The sequence below is a fragment of the Scyliorhinus canicula genome, chromosome 17 (assembly GCF_902713615.1).
Source record: "Scyliorhinus canicula chromosome 17, sScyCan1.1, whole genome shotgun sequence".
Taxonomy (NCBI): Eukaryota; Metazoa; Chordata; class Chondrichthyes; order Carcharhiniformes; family Scyliorhinidae; genus Scyliorhinus; species Scyliorhinus canicula.
Genome location: NC_052162.1, coordinates 130,407,253 through 130,424,120, shown reverse-complemented (window position 1 = coordinate 130,424,120; position 16,868 = coordinate 130,407,253). Strand labels below are relative to the sequence as shown.

The window sequence follows — 16,868 nt, the reverse complement described above, 5'->3', positions numbered from 1 at the left end:
CCACATTCCGGCGCCTGTCCGGGGAGGCTGGTACGGGAATCGAACCGTGCTGCTGGCCTGCTTGGTCTGCTTTAAAAGCCAGCGATTTAGCCCGGTGAGCTAAACCAGCCCCTAGTAAAGGGTACTTCAAATGCTGGAATGGGCATCAAAAATGCAGGTTTGATTACCTCTTGAGGTTTTTCTCTAACTTGGCATCTGTGACGTGGCAAAATTCAACTACATCCTTATGTATTCCAGGTCAATAAAAATGTTTTTGCATTTTTGTGAGTTTTCCTTATTCCTAAATGACGCCCTATGGGAACCTCATGAGCTTCCCACAAAACCTACTTTCTATAACCCATCAGTACCCATTTGATGAACCTCTGCCCATCTCTCACCTCCCTGAATATGTAACAGTCTCCATTTCCTCATTAATACATTATTTTTAATGTAATAACACTCTGGTATACATTCAGAATTCTATTTCTGCATATGCTTTATGATATAACTGTTTTATCTCTGGATCTTTTTGCTGCGACTCTACCAACTTTCTTGAACTAAAGATATCCGCTTCATCCACGATCTGCTCTTATTCTTTATCAACCATCTGGTCAAAGATTGTTTCTGATAACTGAATCTTAGCCTCCTTATCTTTACTCCTCGAGTTATCCGCCTCCTGTCAACCTGTAACTTTGTGATCTTGTCACCACACAATCCGGAAACACCCCAGGATGTTTCTTGAAACACCTCAAGTTGTTGACTTGCTCCTGTATCCCTTAAGATCTTAATCTCCTTACCTATTCCAATTTGTACACCTAAGTAAACCTTACCCTCAGAAATAAAATTTTTAAAAAGATCTGACACGTGCTTATCCACCAATCTCTGAACAGGCTGTCCACACTGTTGCACCTCTTGAATGAAATGAAAATCGCTTATTGTCACGAGTAGGCTTCAATGAAGTTACTGTGAAAAGCCCCTAGTCGCCACATTCCGGCGGCTGTTCGGGGAGGCTGGTACGGGAATCGAACCGTGCTGCTGGCCTGCTTGGTCTGCTTTAAAAGCCAGCGATTTAGCCTGGTGAGCTAAACCAGCCTCTTCCGCTGGAACCATGGATTTTTCTCCACTTTAACTAACCACACTGGCTTATCTTGTTTTAATGGGTCTGTCTTCCCAGTACTTTTCTTAAGCCACCAACACTGCGACTTCATGTGTCCAACTTTATTGCAATGAAAACACTGACATTTTATTATCTCTCTTCCAATATCATAGATTTTCTTTGTAACCTGAGGCAAACTGTCCTTAACATTTCCAACTAGACCCCCTTTCCCTCGTCCATCTGTGAATTTCTGATTGACCCAGCTTCACAGATTGAAATGGATGTAGAAAACCAGACCCTAATTTATTAATTAACACAAAATAATCTGCCATTTCTGCCCCCAGTCTAGTGGTTTTAACCCTTTGCTCTTCCACATCAGTTCTCACCACTGTGGGAAGTGAATCATTAAATTCTTCCAAAATAATCATTTCCCTGAGAGCTTCATATGTTTGATCTATTTTTCATGTTCTTATCTACCTCTCAAAACTATTTTGTTTAATTATTTCAAATTATACACATGACTGACCTGGTTCTTTCCTTAGATTTCGAAACTTATGCCTGTAGTCTTCTGGCACTAATTCATATGCACTTAATATAGCTTTTCTCACCCTATCATAATCCTTAGATACCTCCTCTGGAAGTGGTGCAGACACTTCAATAGCTCCACCTACTAATTTTGTTTCAACCACCAATAATCTTTGGCCAACTCAATTGTTTAGCCACTTTCTCAAAGGGGGATAAAAAAAAGACTTCCACATCTTTCTTGTCAAACTCTCGCAGCGCTTGAATATACTATCCCCACTCTGCTTTTGACCAGGACGTGTTTCTCCTCCCTCTGGACTTTCCTCAGCTTCTGCCTTTGACTCCCACATTTTACTTTAATGTTCTGTTTGCAGTTCCTATTTCCGAATTTCAAATTATCTATTTCTCCTTTGCATCTGCCATAGACCCTCTGCTTTCCCATATCCCTTTCTTCCCGTGCTAATCTGACCTTTCTCTTTTGAAAAGCCCTCCCTTTTTTGTGTTCTTGCATTTCTAATTTCTTGAGCTCTATTTCTTTCTGTTTATCTTTTTCTGCATTCCAAATTGTTTCATTCGGAATTGAATTCTAGCTAATTCTAATGATTCAGGTTGTGTTTCCAGCAGATTTAAATGCTGAGCTATTGCTTGTATTATAACCACCTTCCTCACGCCTTCATGTAAAGTTAACTTGAATTGATTTACATGAACATTAAATCCAAAAGCTTTGTTTTAACCATCCATTGTAAACCAACCAGAGTGACCTCTTCCACATCCAGGAAATTCTTTGCACCGGAAATAGCCATTTCTCAAGTCACTCCCTATTCAAACTGCAACCCTGAAAGAAAGCATCAGTTCCTCACACACTCACTGTCTTTAGGTTTAATAATCCCTAGCCAGAATAGGGGTTATACTTTTAAATCCGGGAAAACAGCCCCAATCTTATTATTATTCGAGACTAAAACCCAAACTTAGCTAGGATATGGGGCAGAAATCCTAATATTGTTAATTTGTAAAGCAATGTCGAAAGGATACTTAGTTCCAGGAGTTAATCCATGCACAAATAGGATATGATATATTAAAACAAACATTATTATTAACACAGTATTAAACTTAAAACAGCACATAAAATATAGCTTGTGGTTAAACAATGTTTAACAATAAAATGAACTGCTTTAACTCCTAACTGCTATTTTCTCTATCTCCAATCAAACAAAACCCATCACAGGTCAAAACCCACTTTTAGATACAGTTAGCAAACACAGGAATATTTGCTGTATAGAGATGTCTTGGAGAGAGAGAGAGAGAGAAGGTGCATTCTTATCAAATCCCGATAAAATATTTAAGTTTAAACACAGTGTCTCCAATTATCTACTCTCCAGAAATCATAAAAATTCATTAGGCTTGTCATTTCTCAAAGAAACATGGTTTGAAATAAGGATGATCTCACTTTTATGATGCCCTAATTACCCCTTCTGTAGCCACACTGTCTGCCTGTCTTTTAAACCAGGATTCTTAAAGATATTACTTCAGCAGGTATATACACACACCAATCCTGGTTTTTAACCATTACTGCATCAGATACATATTATGCAATATATATCTGAAATTCCTACATTCATCACAATGGCCAGACTATCCAATTCAGTTTGATAGAAGTTCAGAGACAAATATAAATATTTCCAAGAGGAAGCTATCAATTTCCTCATCTCATCTACACTTTCCCTAGAATGTACATGGATATCAGTTTGATCTATTCTCCTGAACTACATCCGGGGTGAATTATTCCAATTACCACTTGGTGGTGTGATTTTCTCCATCTTTTATTCTAAGTGGGGCATCCCATTAATTACCATTCAATCTCATTTGGGATCCGTGGAGAGACTTTATTGTCCAATGGAATAATTACACAATAGAGTCTTTAGAGATGAGAGATACAAGTATTAGAAATTAGTTTGGAAATAACTCCCATATGTCCCCTTGTCAAGCATTTTGTTTTGAAAGATTTAAAAAAATGAGATGAAGCCAAATCTTTAAAAGACAAGGGAAAGGGTTAACTTCGCTGCCTGTTTCCAAGGGGTTGGAACAAACATTTCCAATTGTGGACAATTGTGTTGACTTCATTTTCTGATCAAAGATGAACCAAACATCATTTTAAACTTTGTTTCTATAATTATTTTGTTAGTTGTTTCAGCTTTGCCCAATTGTTACTGGCGTTTTCTCGTTATCCTTCAGGCACCTTTCCAAAAGACTGAAATAAAACTGAAGAAAAGTAAAACAACAGAGGTTAGCTTTCACCCTATACTTCAACCTTCTAAGACCAAAAAGAGTGAAAGAGAATGGAGCTTCCCACAGATTGTAAGTTCCGAAACATAACTTAACGTCTGAAACTTATCTTTAGGGAATCAAACATTTTGACGCCTTTTCCAATTGTACAGATGAATTCACACTGAAAGGTTTGCTCTTACCCAGTAATTATAACATTTCACTTTTCTCAGCAAAGACATTTTAGATTAAATACCAATTGTTCCCTTCTTTTGTAGCTGGTGTGGAGAAGAACGTGTTCACTGTAGATCTGCCAGCACAGAAACCGCACTGTGCTTTTGGATACACTTAGTCTGCAAGTAGATGAAGTTTTTAAAAAAAAGCCTTAGCATTGGTCCTCAGTGATGGTAAGGAGTGTGATGTCGCTGTAGCTGTTGAAATCTCCTCGGTCACCTATATTTTTGTACATTGAATTCATTTTTTGCATCATGCATGTGGAATGGCTCCTGTCGCCCAACAGAATCGTAGGAGGAAACAGTGGATGAGATTCTCAGTGTGTAAGCAGTGCAGCTGGAATTCCATCCTTGCTGGGTGCCTTCCTGCTTGCTCAGCAATCAATGGCCTTTTCCAGCTCAAGTGATGATGGTTCCTCGTCCAACTCACTGTGACAGGAAGCTGCAGGAGAGAGTCAGAGGCTGGGAGGTCACATTCATGTTCAACCGATTAAGACTTCTGTTGGTGAGAACTTCACCATCTACCAACTTCAGGGGTGCCACTTTGGTGATGGTCAGATGAAGTGATCCCATCATACATAGATTTGCATTGTCACAGTCAGTCTGGAATTATTGACACAGGCTAATCCAATGTCTATTTACAGAGTATCTCCTTATTTTTCAACACAACTGCCTTCACGGCTTTCAAGTTGTGCAGTATCGCTGCTGTTGTGTTTATGTTGAACATCAGGTCGGCTTTGCGTTTTGCTTTAGTGACAGATGTCATCTCTGCTGAGTGGCTCTCAAACCAGTCTTTGTTGTGGGTTCCACCTTTACCAAATGTTGCTGCTGCTGCGTCAGGAATGATTCAACTCAGTGACTTCCAAGTTTCAATGCTGATGAAGCTTTTGCAGTGCTTATAAAATATTTCATTTTTTTGTTTCGTTCCTCCATAATTCATTTTCCCAATGAAGGTGTCACTGTGAAGAATGTGTATGAATTGTCAGCACGGATTAATCAACACTTTCTCATTGGAGATGTTAATCAGTGGAACCTTTCAGGCTGATTTGTAGATTTTGCAAAGATAAATTTAGGATTGAAGTTAAAAAAAAATGTTATTGTAAATGGATTCCTGTTCAGAATTCTTGAATTAAAGAGAAAGATCACAAGTAGTGCTTTTAAAAAGAGACATTGTAGCCCCGAAAATCAGTGACATCTTCAGGATATTAAACTGCAGCCAGTTAACATCAGCAGAATCAAACCAAATATTGTCAGACTATCAATCCTGGATGTGATTAGCAGCAGCAAAACAGCAGATTCCAATCCCTGCACTCACTTGTGAACTCGCTGGTGTCTCAGCAGGTGTTGTGACTGAGTGAATCCCGCTCCGCACAAGGAGCAGGTGAAAGGTCTCCCTCCGGTGTGAACCCACTCATGTGTCAGCAGTTGGGATGACCAAGGGAATCCCTTTCCACACACTGAGCAGGTGTACGGCTTCTTGCCAGTGTGAGTGTGTTGGTGCTCACTGAGATCAGTTGACTGCCTGAAACTCTTTCCACAAGTGGTGCATCTGAATGGATTCTCCTTCGTGTGCATTCGGTGATGTGACTGGAGGGCCAAGACCTGATTGAATCCTTTCCCACACACAAAGCAAATGAATGGCTTCTGACCTGTGTGAATTCGCTGGTGTTCAGAGAGGATGGATGAAGTCTTGAATTTCTCTCCACAGGTTGTGCAGCTGAATGGCTTCTTCTCAGCGTGAACTCGCTGGTGTAACCGAAGGGCAGATGACTGAGTGAATCCCCTCTCACATATTAAACAGTTGAACGGCCTTTCCCCAGTGTGAACGCGTCGATGGATTTCCAGCCGGGATGAAGAATTGAATCCTTTATCGCAGTCCTCACATTTCCACGGTTTCTCCATGGTGTCAGTTTCCTTGCTTTTGTCCAGGTTGGACAATCAGTTGAAGCTTTGTCCACACACACACACAAGAACAAGTAGTTTCTTCCTGCTGTGAATGTTGTGATGTTTTTTGCAGGCTGTTTAACTGTTTGACGCTCTCTGCACAGTCAGTGTACTGAAACACTGTGTGTATTGCCACTTCTCCAGTCACACTGATGTTTGAAATGGTATCGCACAGTCAAACATTTCTCCTTCCAAATCCAAAGACTGATGATATTGTGCTGAACTGAGTAACCCTGTCAGATCATGCTGTGATGTTCAGTTTGAGCTTCCTGTTGTAAATCCACACATTTTACTGCCCTGGAAAAGGAGTTCACAAAAGCGTAAAAAGAGGATAGAAATGTAATTCTATTTTCCATTAAACATTTTTCCTCAATTTTGCCTGCAAAGCAGTAAATCATCAAATCACACACTCCCTGTGCTGGAATGCAAACCATCCTACATTTCAGAGGATTGTTCAAAATCTGAATCCAATATCCCAGGCTGCATGGATCCTTAATGTTGTTTATCCTGGAAATGGGACCTTTCTGGTTGCATAGAACCATGTTCCCAAATGATTCTGTGTTCTGACAGCTCTGGCAGACACCACCCACCGCTCACATTGACTCCCAGGGCCGGCTGCACCTTAATTTTCACCATGAGAGTTGGTCAGCCTGCCCAACCTATCACACTTCCTTCCCTTACACTTTACCCCCTCTCTCCGCTCTGGCTGAATTCTCAAATCCCTAGTGAGATAGTGAGAAGAAAATAAATCAATCAATCATTTTTCTCTCCTGGTCACTGGGACCTTGAAACCCCGCCCACTCTGTGTCATTTCATCAAGATGGCCACACGTGAAGCAAATAAATGCCCTGGAAGCTGCAAACTCGGGAGCTGAGGGTTCTTACTGGGCGGTCTTGGGGGGCCTCCAGCGGATTTTCTCCACGCCCACCTTCCTTCCCAGAGATCAGAGTCCTCATTGGTTTCAGTGCAAAGTGTAAGCTCTTATTTATTATCCCCCCTCCCCTGATGTGAACCACCCTCCAGTGTGTGAAGCAGGATGGTGCCCGTTAACCTGGGCCTGTTCCCGGGAGGGAGGGAGAAGCTCCGCAGCTGCAAACCAGGGAGCTGACAATGATGGTGAAGGGTTTGCTCCAGCTCACAATGCCCGGGACTGATTGACGGCGGGTTCGGACCAATAGGAAGAGGGGGCGGGGCTGGAAGACCGAACAAGAGCGGCTGGTCCTCCAGCCAATCAGAGAGAATGGGAGGCGGAGCTGAGGCTCTCCGAGCATGCGCCCGGCCGCACACTGCTCTTCACCCGGGCCTGTCTCGGGGAAAAGTCCGAGCAGCGTTCGCCGGTTCAAATGCCATATCTCAGCTTCGCATTCGGGGCTTAGGGCCTACACGGGGTGCTTATGAAACCTCCCGACCCACCCGCTAGCTCCTTCCTTCCTCCTGACCGACCCGGTGGTATCTCACCGGTTGAGAATTTCTACAGAACCGCCTCAAGCATTTGCACTGCGCATGCCGCAGCTCACAATGACGGATATCCGGGCTCGGCCCCGCCCCTCCTCCACTCCGATTGGTTGGAGGACCAGCCGGTCCCGCTCGGTCCTCCAGACCCGCACCGCTCTTCCTATTGGTATAGAGCGGCCGTCAATCACTCCCTGGGCATTGTGAGGTGGAGCATGCGCAGTGCCGATGCTGGACTCGGCAGGGAGGTTTCACTGAAACCCGGTGGAGGCCTCAAACCCCAATAAGAAGTTTCCGGGCCCGGGTTTGCATCGAGAGGCGGGGCCGCTGCGGCCTGCTCCCTGTGTCAGGCCTGAGTTAACGGCCGTCGTCTTTCTCGAGGCTGCAAACCTGCAGGGAGCAGAAAAATCAAAGGTGGGGTTGTGAAACCAATGGGATATTGTAAAACAGGAGGTCAGGGTTACAGTCAACAACAACTTCTATTTATATAACACCTTTAACATCATAAATCATCCCAGTCAACTTCACAGGAACATTATAAAACAAACTGAGACACCCAGACACAAAAGGAGATATTAGGACAGGTGACTTGGTCAAAGAGGTGAGTTTTAAAGAGTCTGAAAGGACAAAAGTGAGGTGGAGACAGAGGGAATTCAGTCTTTGAAATGGAAAATATGGCCTCCAGTCCTGGAGTAAATAAATTTGACAATGTGTGTATAATAAATCACAATGGCAAAAATTACGAGACTGCAATTGTTTCCGGCGTAAAGTCGTAACAATGCACAAGACATCAGAATTTGAGCAGCACGGGTATGTTGGAGGGGTGTGGGCTACAGGAGATTGCAGTAATTGGGTGGGACTATGGAGGGATTAGAAAACATGGGCGCGAAGTTTAAAATCAAGACAATCCTTGACCGGCAGCCAGACATAAGTGGCAGAATTTCGGATGGCCTCAAGATTAGAGGGTAGAATGTGGGAGGCCAGCCAGGAGTGTATTGGAGCAGATAAACCCCCTTCATGATTGCTCATTAGTGGGGTGGCATGGTGATGCAGTGGTTAGCACTGCTGCCTCACGGCGCCCAGGACCTGGGTTTGATCTCGGCCCCTGTGTGGAGTTTGCACATTCTCCCTGTGTCTCACCCCCACAACCCAAAAATGTGCAGGTAGGTGGATTAGCCATGCTAAATTGCCTCTTAATTGGAAAAAAAATTGGGTACTCTAAATTTATTTTAAAAAACAATTGCTCATTAAATCACACAAGTTTTGGACAAAAGGTCTGTTATTCTGTATCAAAAACAGAACATGCTGTACCATCTCAGCAGGTCTGTGGAGAGAGAATGAAGCGAACGTTTCGAGTCTGGATGGCTTTGTCAAAGCTTTGATAAAGAGCCATCCAGACTCGAAACATTAGCTCTGTTCTCTCTCCATAGATGCTGCAGAGCCTGTTGAGATGGTCCAGCATTTTTTGTTTTTGTTTCAGATTCCAACATCTGCAGTAATTTGCTTTTATCTTACTATTATTCTGTCTGGTTGATTCAGATTAATGTTTTTTTACAGGAGTCATGAATGAGGTGAATTAGCAAACATTGTTATCTCTAGTTATACAAATTTGTTAAAAGGATACAGAAAGGATACCCAACACTTTATTAGGATTTCAGACCAGGGAGGAGTGTGTGGGAAGACAATTTACAACTTTGGGAGAACAGGAGAGGAAAGAATGTTCCAGATTAACTAGAATTGCCCATCCTGAATTTCTATCCTGGACTGACAGTGATGATGTCTGCAAATTCCTTTTACAGGATATTGGAAGGAGAAAATTTGGAAACTCGTGACTTGAACCAAACATCACATCAAGATTTTAGTCACTTGATTCATCAGGACCTGAATATCATCAGCCCTTGAATGTGGAAGGAGAAATGTTTGTTTGTTGGAAAAGATTGCAAGCATCAATGTGACTGGAAAAGCACCGAGACACACATACACCCAAGTGAGTGTTCCAGTGAACTGACTGTGGAAAAAGCTTTAACCAGTTACAGCCTGAATAAGACATTGCATCATTCGCAGTGGGGAGGAACTGTTCTGTAGGTGGCTAAGGCTTCAGCTGATCAAATGCAGAAACCATGGGAATGTGGGGACTGTGGTCAGGCATTCACTTCCCCCTCCAAGCTAGAAACTCATCGGCGCACTCACACTGGGGAGAGACCATTCACCTGCTCTACGTGTGGGAAGGGATTCACTCAGTCATACAGCCTAGCATTACACCAGCGAGGTCACACCGGGGAGAGGCCATTCTCATGCTCCACATGTGGGAAGAAGTTCATTAATTCATCCAATCTTTTGAGACACCAGCACACTCACAGTGATGAAAAACCATTCATTTGCTCCTATTGCGGAAAGAGCTTCAGTCTTTCAACTATCCTCATCTCACACCAGCGAGTTCACACCGGGGAGAGGCCATTCACCTGCTCCGTGTGTGGGAAGGGATTCACTGAGTCAGCCAACCTAGCATTGCACAAACGAGTTCACACCGGGGAGAGGCCGTTCACCTGCCCCGTGTGTGGGAAGGGATTCATTAATTCGTCCAACCTAGTGTCACACCAGCGAGTTCATACCGGGGAGAAACCATTCAGCTGCACATCCTGTGGAAAGACTTTCAGGCATTCAGGCAACCTCCGTGTACACCTGCGGGTTCACACTGGGGAGAGGCCATTCACCTGCTCCCAGTGTGGTAAGGGATTCACTTGTTCATCTCACCTGGTGAGACACCAGCGAATTCACAAGCGATTGCAGGGAGTGGATTCTGCTGTTACTGCTGCTCTTAATCACATCCAAGGCTGAACCACATTCATTCTGACAGTTTTGGTTAGTTCCTTCTGATGTTAGATGTTATTTCTGTAGATTGATATTGTTCTGTTGCATGGTCCCTTTAACAGTTGAGTCATACGATAGTCCGTGATGTCATCGGCCACTTCACGGGTTTAGAGTCAGTCCAGACCAAACCTTAGTACAACTAACAACCATCGAATAAGTTGATTATGTTCAACCCTTATGCTTCTGCACTTCCATTCTTCTATCCTGAGATTGCAATACACAACAGGATCAATTAAACTGGCGATGAGGAACGGAGTAGAAAAAATCTTTCTTGAAGTGAAAAGGAAATCCAAGTTGTCGACGTAGCGTTGACTTATACATAGCACCCCACACCTGACATCGGAACCGCTAAGGTTTTTTTGCACAAATTCCAAGGGAAGGCCCATTACGAATTTAATCCACCACTCTGGAGAGTTGAGGCTGAAGAGCCTGCCACGTGCAGTAGAGTAAAAGACGCGGAGGTAGAGGGGGCGTAGGGAAAAAAATTGGGCATCGTTAGCCGATATAATTGGCTTATTCACCATACTTAAAATTGACCATTGATATCAGGGAAGTTGTGAGAGGATTCCAATATCGTTGACAAATGGCGAGAAACCTTGGTGCCTTGGACCCATTTGAGGAATACTCAGAATACGTGAAATCTAAACTGGAAATCAAATGTAGAAAGATTCCACTATTATATCCTGGCCAGTAAAATTTCTGAGCAAGCTCATCCCTGCTTTTCCAGGTACAATTGGATGCAAAACTTTTAATTTCCTCAGAAGTTGGGTCCCACCTGAGAGACGTGGCGACAAAATGTATCACGAATTGGTAAAAATATTGGAAGACCATTATGGCCACTTATGATCGTGGAGAAGTTTCAATTTCACCAAAGGAATCAGCTAGGGGGGGGGGACGGGACATTGTGCAGTTCGTCACGACCCTCAAGTGCCCCACGGATCTTTGCGAACTTGGTGACTTGCTTGGTGATGCCATTATCGATGGCTCAGTGGTGAGTCAAAATGAGGCCATTCAGAGAAGATTATTGATGGATTGAAATTTAGATTTGAAAACAGCATTAGGTTAATGGAATAGGTTTCAATAGAACTTACTGCTAAAGAGGCTTCTCAACACGGAGCAGACACAAGGATCCGTAAACTGGTTGCAACCCAGAAAAAGTCTATCCAGCCTTATACTGTCGACTCAGGTTTCCTGGAAATATGTGGCTTCGGGCCATTCACAGGCTGATTGCTGCAGCAAAGATCGCCAATGCAAAAATTGTGGCAGAATTGGCCGCACATCAAAAGCATGCTGGAATAAAACCACCTCTCCAGAGGGGAGGCAGTGGTATTGCCACTGGACTAGTAATCCAGAGACCCAGGGTTATGCTCTGGGGACCTGGGTTCAAATCCCACCCACCAGGACAGTTGGTGAAATTTGAATTGAATAAAAATCTGTAATTAAAAGTCTAAAGGTGACCGTGAAACCATTGTCGATTGTCGTAAAAACCAATCTGGTTCACTAATGAAGGAAATCTGTCGCCCTGACCTGGTCTGGCCTTCATGTGACTCCAGACCCACAACAATGTTGTTGACTCTTAAAATGCCCTTAGGGATGGGCAATAAATGCTGGCCCAGCCTGCAACGCCCAGATCCTATGAACGATTAAAACTAAAAGTTCAAGGAAATATGCAGATCATTTCTAAAAGAAGAAACAAACAATTTCAACCAATAAAGTAAGAATGACAACAAAGAAAATACAGCACATGGTTCTGATGAGTAACTGAAGTTGAATTTACTATATGCACAAGGTGAATCACATCGGTTCTGGGTTAATCCAAACTGAAAAGACAACCTGTAAAACTGGAGGTTGATATGGGGGCTGCCGTCTCATTAATTCCTGAGACCATCTATGAACAGAAACTGAATCATCTACCACTGAAGCTAACATATATCATCCTGAGGATCTACACTGAGGAAATAATGCCTCTAAAAGGATGCATCACAGTAAAAATTGGTGTTTTACCAGCTCTTTTTCTTGGCTGCTCTTGGCTGGAAAATATCATATTAAACTGGAGTGCAGTAAATAGCTTCGTTGATTCAAAGTTGGATTTACAGACCATTGTATTTTGGGGCATATTGGGGTCCATGAAAGGAGTACAAGTGTTGTTAAAGATCAAGCCAGATAGCCAGCCAGTGTGTCTCACGGCTGGAGCAATGCCCTGCACTATACGTCCAAAGGTAGAATCTGAACTAATGAGACTTGATGATACAGGAGTCTTAGAACCCATTGCCACGAGTGACTGGGCAACCCCTATTGTGCCTGTAATGAAGCAAGATGGAACCATTTGCACCTTTGGAGATTTTAAAACAACCATCAATCTGGTTGTGTGCATGGATCAACACCCGCTACCATTGATTGAGGATTTGTTTGCCAGCCTAGCAGGAGGACAGAGGTTCAGCAAGGTCGACCTATTTCAAGCCTACCTGCAAATGAATGTTGCAGCTGAATCTCAGTACCTGCTCACCATTATCTCAGATACAGGTCTTTTCTGTTATAAGAGTTTACCTTTTGAAATAATGTCAGCACCTGCTTTATTTCAGTGGTCCATGGACCAGATCCTCTGTGGCTCACAGGGGATACAGTGTTACCTTGATGATATGTTAATTACTGTGATCAATGAATATACACAATTAAGATCATGCCTAGGGTTAATTAACTACTGCGGGGAACTCATCCCGAAACCCTACTCAAACTGTTACGTACTTTATTGAGTGTGAAACAAGCTTGGCAATGGTAACCAGAATGTAAAAAAGTATTCCATCAGCTAAAGAAGTAGGAATCAGAAGTGCTGGTATATTTCAACTCAAAGTTACCATTGCGACTTGCTTGTGATGCTGCGTTGGAAAAGGAAGCACTGAGTATTTTTGGTGTGAGAAAGTGTCGCCAATACCTATATGGTCATCACTTTACGCTGTTGACAGATAACAGGCCCTCAGCAGCTATTTTCGGGCCTCATAAAGGTATTATTTCAATGGCAGCAAATAGACTCCAACAGTGGTCTTTGATTCTATCTGCACGTGCATATCAGATCAAATACCAACAGAGCGCCGTGCCAATGTTGATGTGTTGTCACGTTTGCCTCTGCCTAATGGTCCAATAACACCTAGAAATGGAAATGTCTTCCATTGTGCGCAGATAGAACCTGTTCCAGTGATTGCAGCTCAAGTCCCAATGACTTACCAGTGATGGGAAGGTACTGAAAATGGCGTTAAAGGGGAGGGTGAATTAAAGCTGCACATTTCCAGGAAACACGAGTTGACGGTACAACTGGCGGATGCTGTTGTGGGGGAATAAGAGTAATAATTCCTCTAAATTTGCAACTAAGAGTATTGGAATAATTACATGAAGGACACCCAGTTTTAGATGGAATGAAGGAATCGATGCTCAGATAGCGGAAAAGGCTGGACTGTACCAGTCATGTGCATGGGCAAGGAACACATCGCCAATGCCCCCATTGCATCCATGGGAGTGGCCTAAAATGCCTTGGCATCGTCTAGACATTGACTTTGGTGGTCCATACAAGGGGCACATGTTCATGGTCGTAGTAGGCACACATTTCAAGTGGCCTGAGGAAATCAACGACTGCAGAACAAATCATTGACAAACTTAATGAGATTTCCGCCAGATTTGGGAAACCACGACAAATCGTGAGCGACAGCGGTCCACAATTTATGGGTCAGGAGCCGAGGAGAACTTAAAGATGTGTGGTATTCAAGGTATAAAATCAGTACCTTACCACCCATCCGCGAATGGTTTAGTGAAGGGTTTGTTCAGTCTTTGAAGCATGCACTGAAATCTAAGGTTCATTACATCGCCAATTAAACAATTTCTTGGCGACATATCGCAACAACACAGTCATGACTACTCAGAGTTTCCCAACTTTAGAAAACTACCTTTTATCTATTCTTACCACAGAGGACGACTGACATAGTAGGACACAATCAGCAGTCGCACGTACAGGTAATGAACTAAGTTAATTCGAGAAGGTGCTTGTTTAAACAAAGAGAGCATGTGTTGGCACGCAGCCATACCACTTGTGAGAAATGGGTTCCTGTAACTTGGCTCAAACTGGTCCAATATCTTGTACAGTACAAATTGGAGATGAGTTAGTGTGGAGAGAACACTCAGATCAGCTGCTGTCTACACGTGTGGATGTGCCAGTGGCATGTATGACAGAACTACCTTAAGTGGAAACAATGTCCACACAGCCTAATTATGTGACTGTGACTTGTGGTCACTCCACTGAAGTAGAGATTGCTGAAGAACCCGGCTACTACTCGTCTCCCTTCTGCAAAAGAGACTGTGACACCTTCCCGGGTAGAGACATCCACAGAAGAACCTAAAAATACATCTAAGGTCAAGAACAGTCAAATCCTTGAAGCCCGCAGGCAACCAGTGCAGAACAGATACCACCAAATCATCTTTCCTACTGACGAATACCATTGTGTAATAAGTGAATGCCTGCCCTTGTATATACAGTTGAGCGTCCCTTATCCAAAATGCTTGGGGCCAGGTGTGTATCGGATTTTGGAATTTAATGTGTATCTGCGGAGTGATGGGAACTGCGCCTATGCACTGTATTGGGAACCGCTTGTGCGGCACATTAGGACCTGCACATCGCCCAGGGATTCGTGGTGTCACGTTGGCACTCAAAACCAAAGTGTGGATTTCAGAATCTCTCGGTTTCCAGATAGGGATGTTCAACCTGTACTTGTAAATGACAATATAAACATACTAGTTATTCGTTGTGTTGGTCGTTATAAGTAAACAGGGAGGGATATTATATGTGTGGGTTGATATTATTGTGTTGTGCTGTTGCATGGTCCTTTTAAGAGTTGAGTCACGTGATAGTCCGTGACATTATCGGTTATATAGCGGGCTTAGAATCAGTCCAGACCAAGCCTTTATATGGTTAACAACCATCTAACAAACCTCAGTTGATTTATTGTGTTTAACCACGTGCTTCTGCATTTCCATTCTTTTATTCTGTAAGTACAACACAAAACATTAATAATTCCTGTAACTGGGCTGGAGTTTAATATTCTGGATCTATAACTGATTGTGTTGATTTTCGGTACGAACTCCATAAATACAGTGTCTGAAAGGCCCCACTGATGGACATCTCCAATTAGAAAGTGCTGATTACAGACGATAGTTGATTGCTGGGAAGGGTGTTCCCCGGGGGGGTGTTAATGTGTTGTAACCTGTTTTGATACATGTTGGTAATAAAATACATTTAAAAAAAAAGAAAGTGCTGATTAATCCTTGCTGACAATTCTGACCGACTTGCACATTCCGCACAGTGACACCTCCATTATCCAGCAGGAATTCAGGGACGAATAGAGAGTCTCCAAATGTTACCCCTCCTGTCTGGTACAGAAATCCCCTCGGCACAGGAAAGGAGACACGTTCAATCCAAGTAACAGATTGTAGGAAATCACCACCGAATGACCTTATAAAATCTTCAGAGATTTATGGAATATTATTGAAATATCTGCCTTTTTTCTTCGGGAGAAAGCTTCGGTAGCATCTTGCTGGGTGACAAACACAGAACAGATCTGTTCCCTCTGCCAAGGACATGTCTAACCCTCATACAATTGAATCATGTGACCCATACATAAGCCACCTGACTAAAGATTAAAACAGGTTTTCAAGAGCAAAACAATTTAATAGTGACTTGTCTTCAGCCCAACACCCACACCCTGACTCACACCAGTTAAACGTTCAGTGGAGACTGCAGCCCCCAGCTGCAAAGACCATAGATAGTTATCATAGATTTTTTATCATAGAATTTACAGTGCAGAAGGAGGCCATTCAGCCCATCGAGTCTGCACCGGCTCTTGGAAAGAGCACCCTACCCAAGATCAACATCACCACCCTATCCCCATAACCCAGTAACCCCACCCAACACTAAGGGCAATTTTGGACACTAAGGGCAATTTATCATGGCCAATCCACCTAACCTGCGCATCTTTGGACTGTGGGAGGAAACCGGAGCACCCGGAGGGAACCCATGCACACACGGGGAGGATGTGCAGACTCCGCACAGACAGTGACCCAAGCCGGAATCGAACCTGGAGAGTGACACAGTTAAGTCTGAGACTAGGGTCCTGAACTTAAAGAAAGCTAACTTTGATGGTATGAGATGTGCATTGGCTAGGATACACTGGCAAAGGATACTTAAGGGGTTGACAGTGGATAGGCAATGGCAGACATTTAAAGATCACACGGATGAACTTCAACAATGATACATCCCTGTCTGGTACAAGAGTAAGATGGGGAAGGTGGCTCAACCACAGCTAACAAGGGAAATCAGGGATAGTGTTAAAGCCAAAAAGACGGCATATTAATTGGCCAGACAAAGCAGCAAGCCTGAGAACTGGGAGAAATTAAAAATTCAGCAGAGGAGGACAAAGGGTTTAATTCGGAAGGGGAAAATAGGACATGAGAGTAAGCTGGTAGAAAAC

At 43.3% G+C, this 16,868-nt stretch overlaps 1 protein-coding gene across 1 annotated transcript in view; it reads left to right on the top strand.

The window, feature by feature from the left end:
* Positions 1-15,639, top strand: part of LOC119951631 (zinc finger protein 91-like) — a 72,751-nt gene extending 57,112 nt beyond the window's left edge. Inside the window, exons 7-8 of the mRNA XM_038774811.1 lie at positions 3,830-3,952; positions 9,574-15,639. Of these exons, the coding sequence (XP_038630739.1) occupies positions 3,830-3,952; positions 9,574-10,326 (876 nt within the window). The 3' untranslated portion in view covers positions 10,327-15,639. The remainder of the gene's footprint in view (positions 1-3,829; positions 3,953-9,573) is intronic.
* Positions 15,640-16,868: the final 1,229 nt, after the last annotated feature.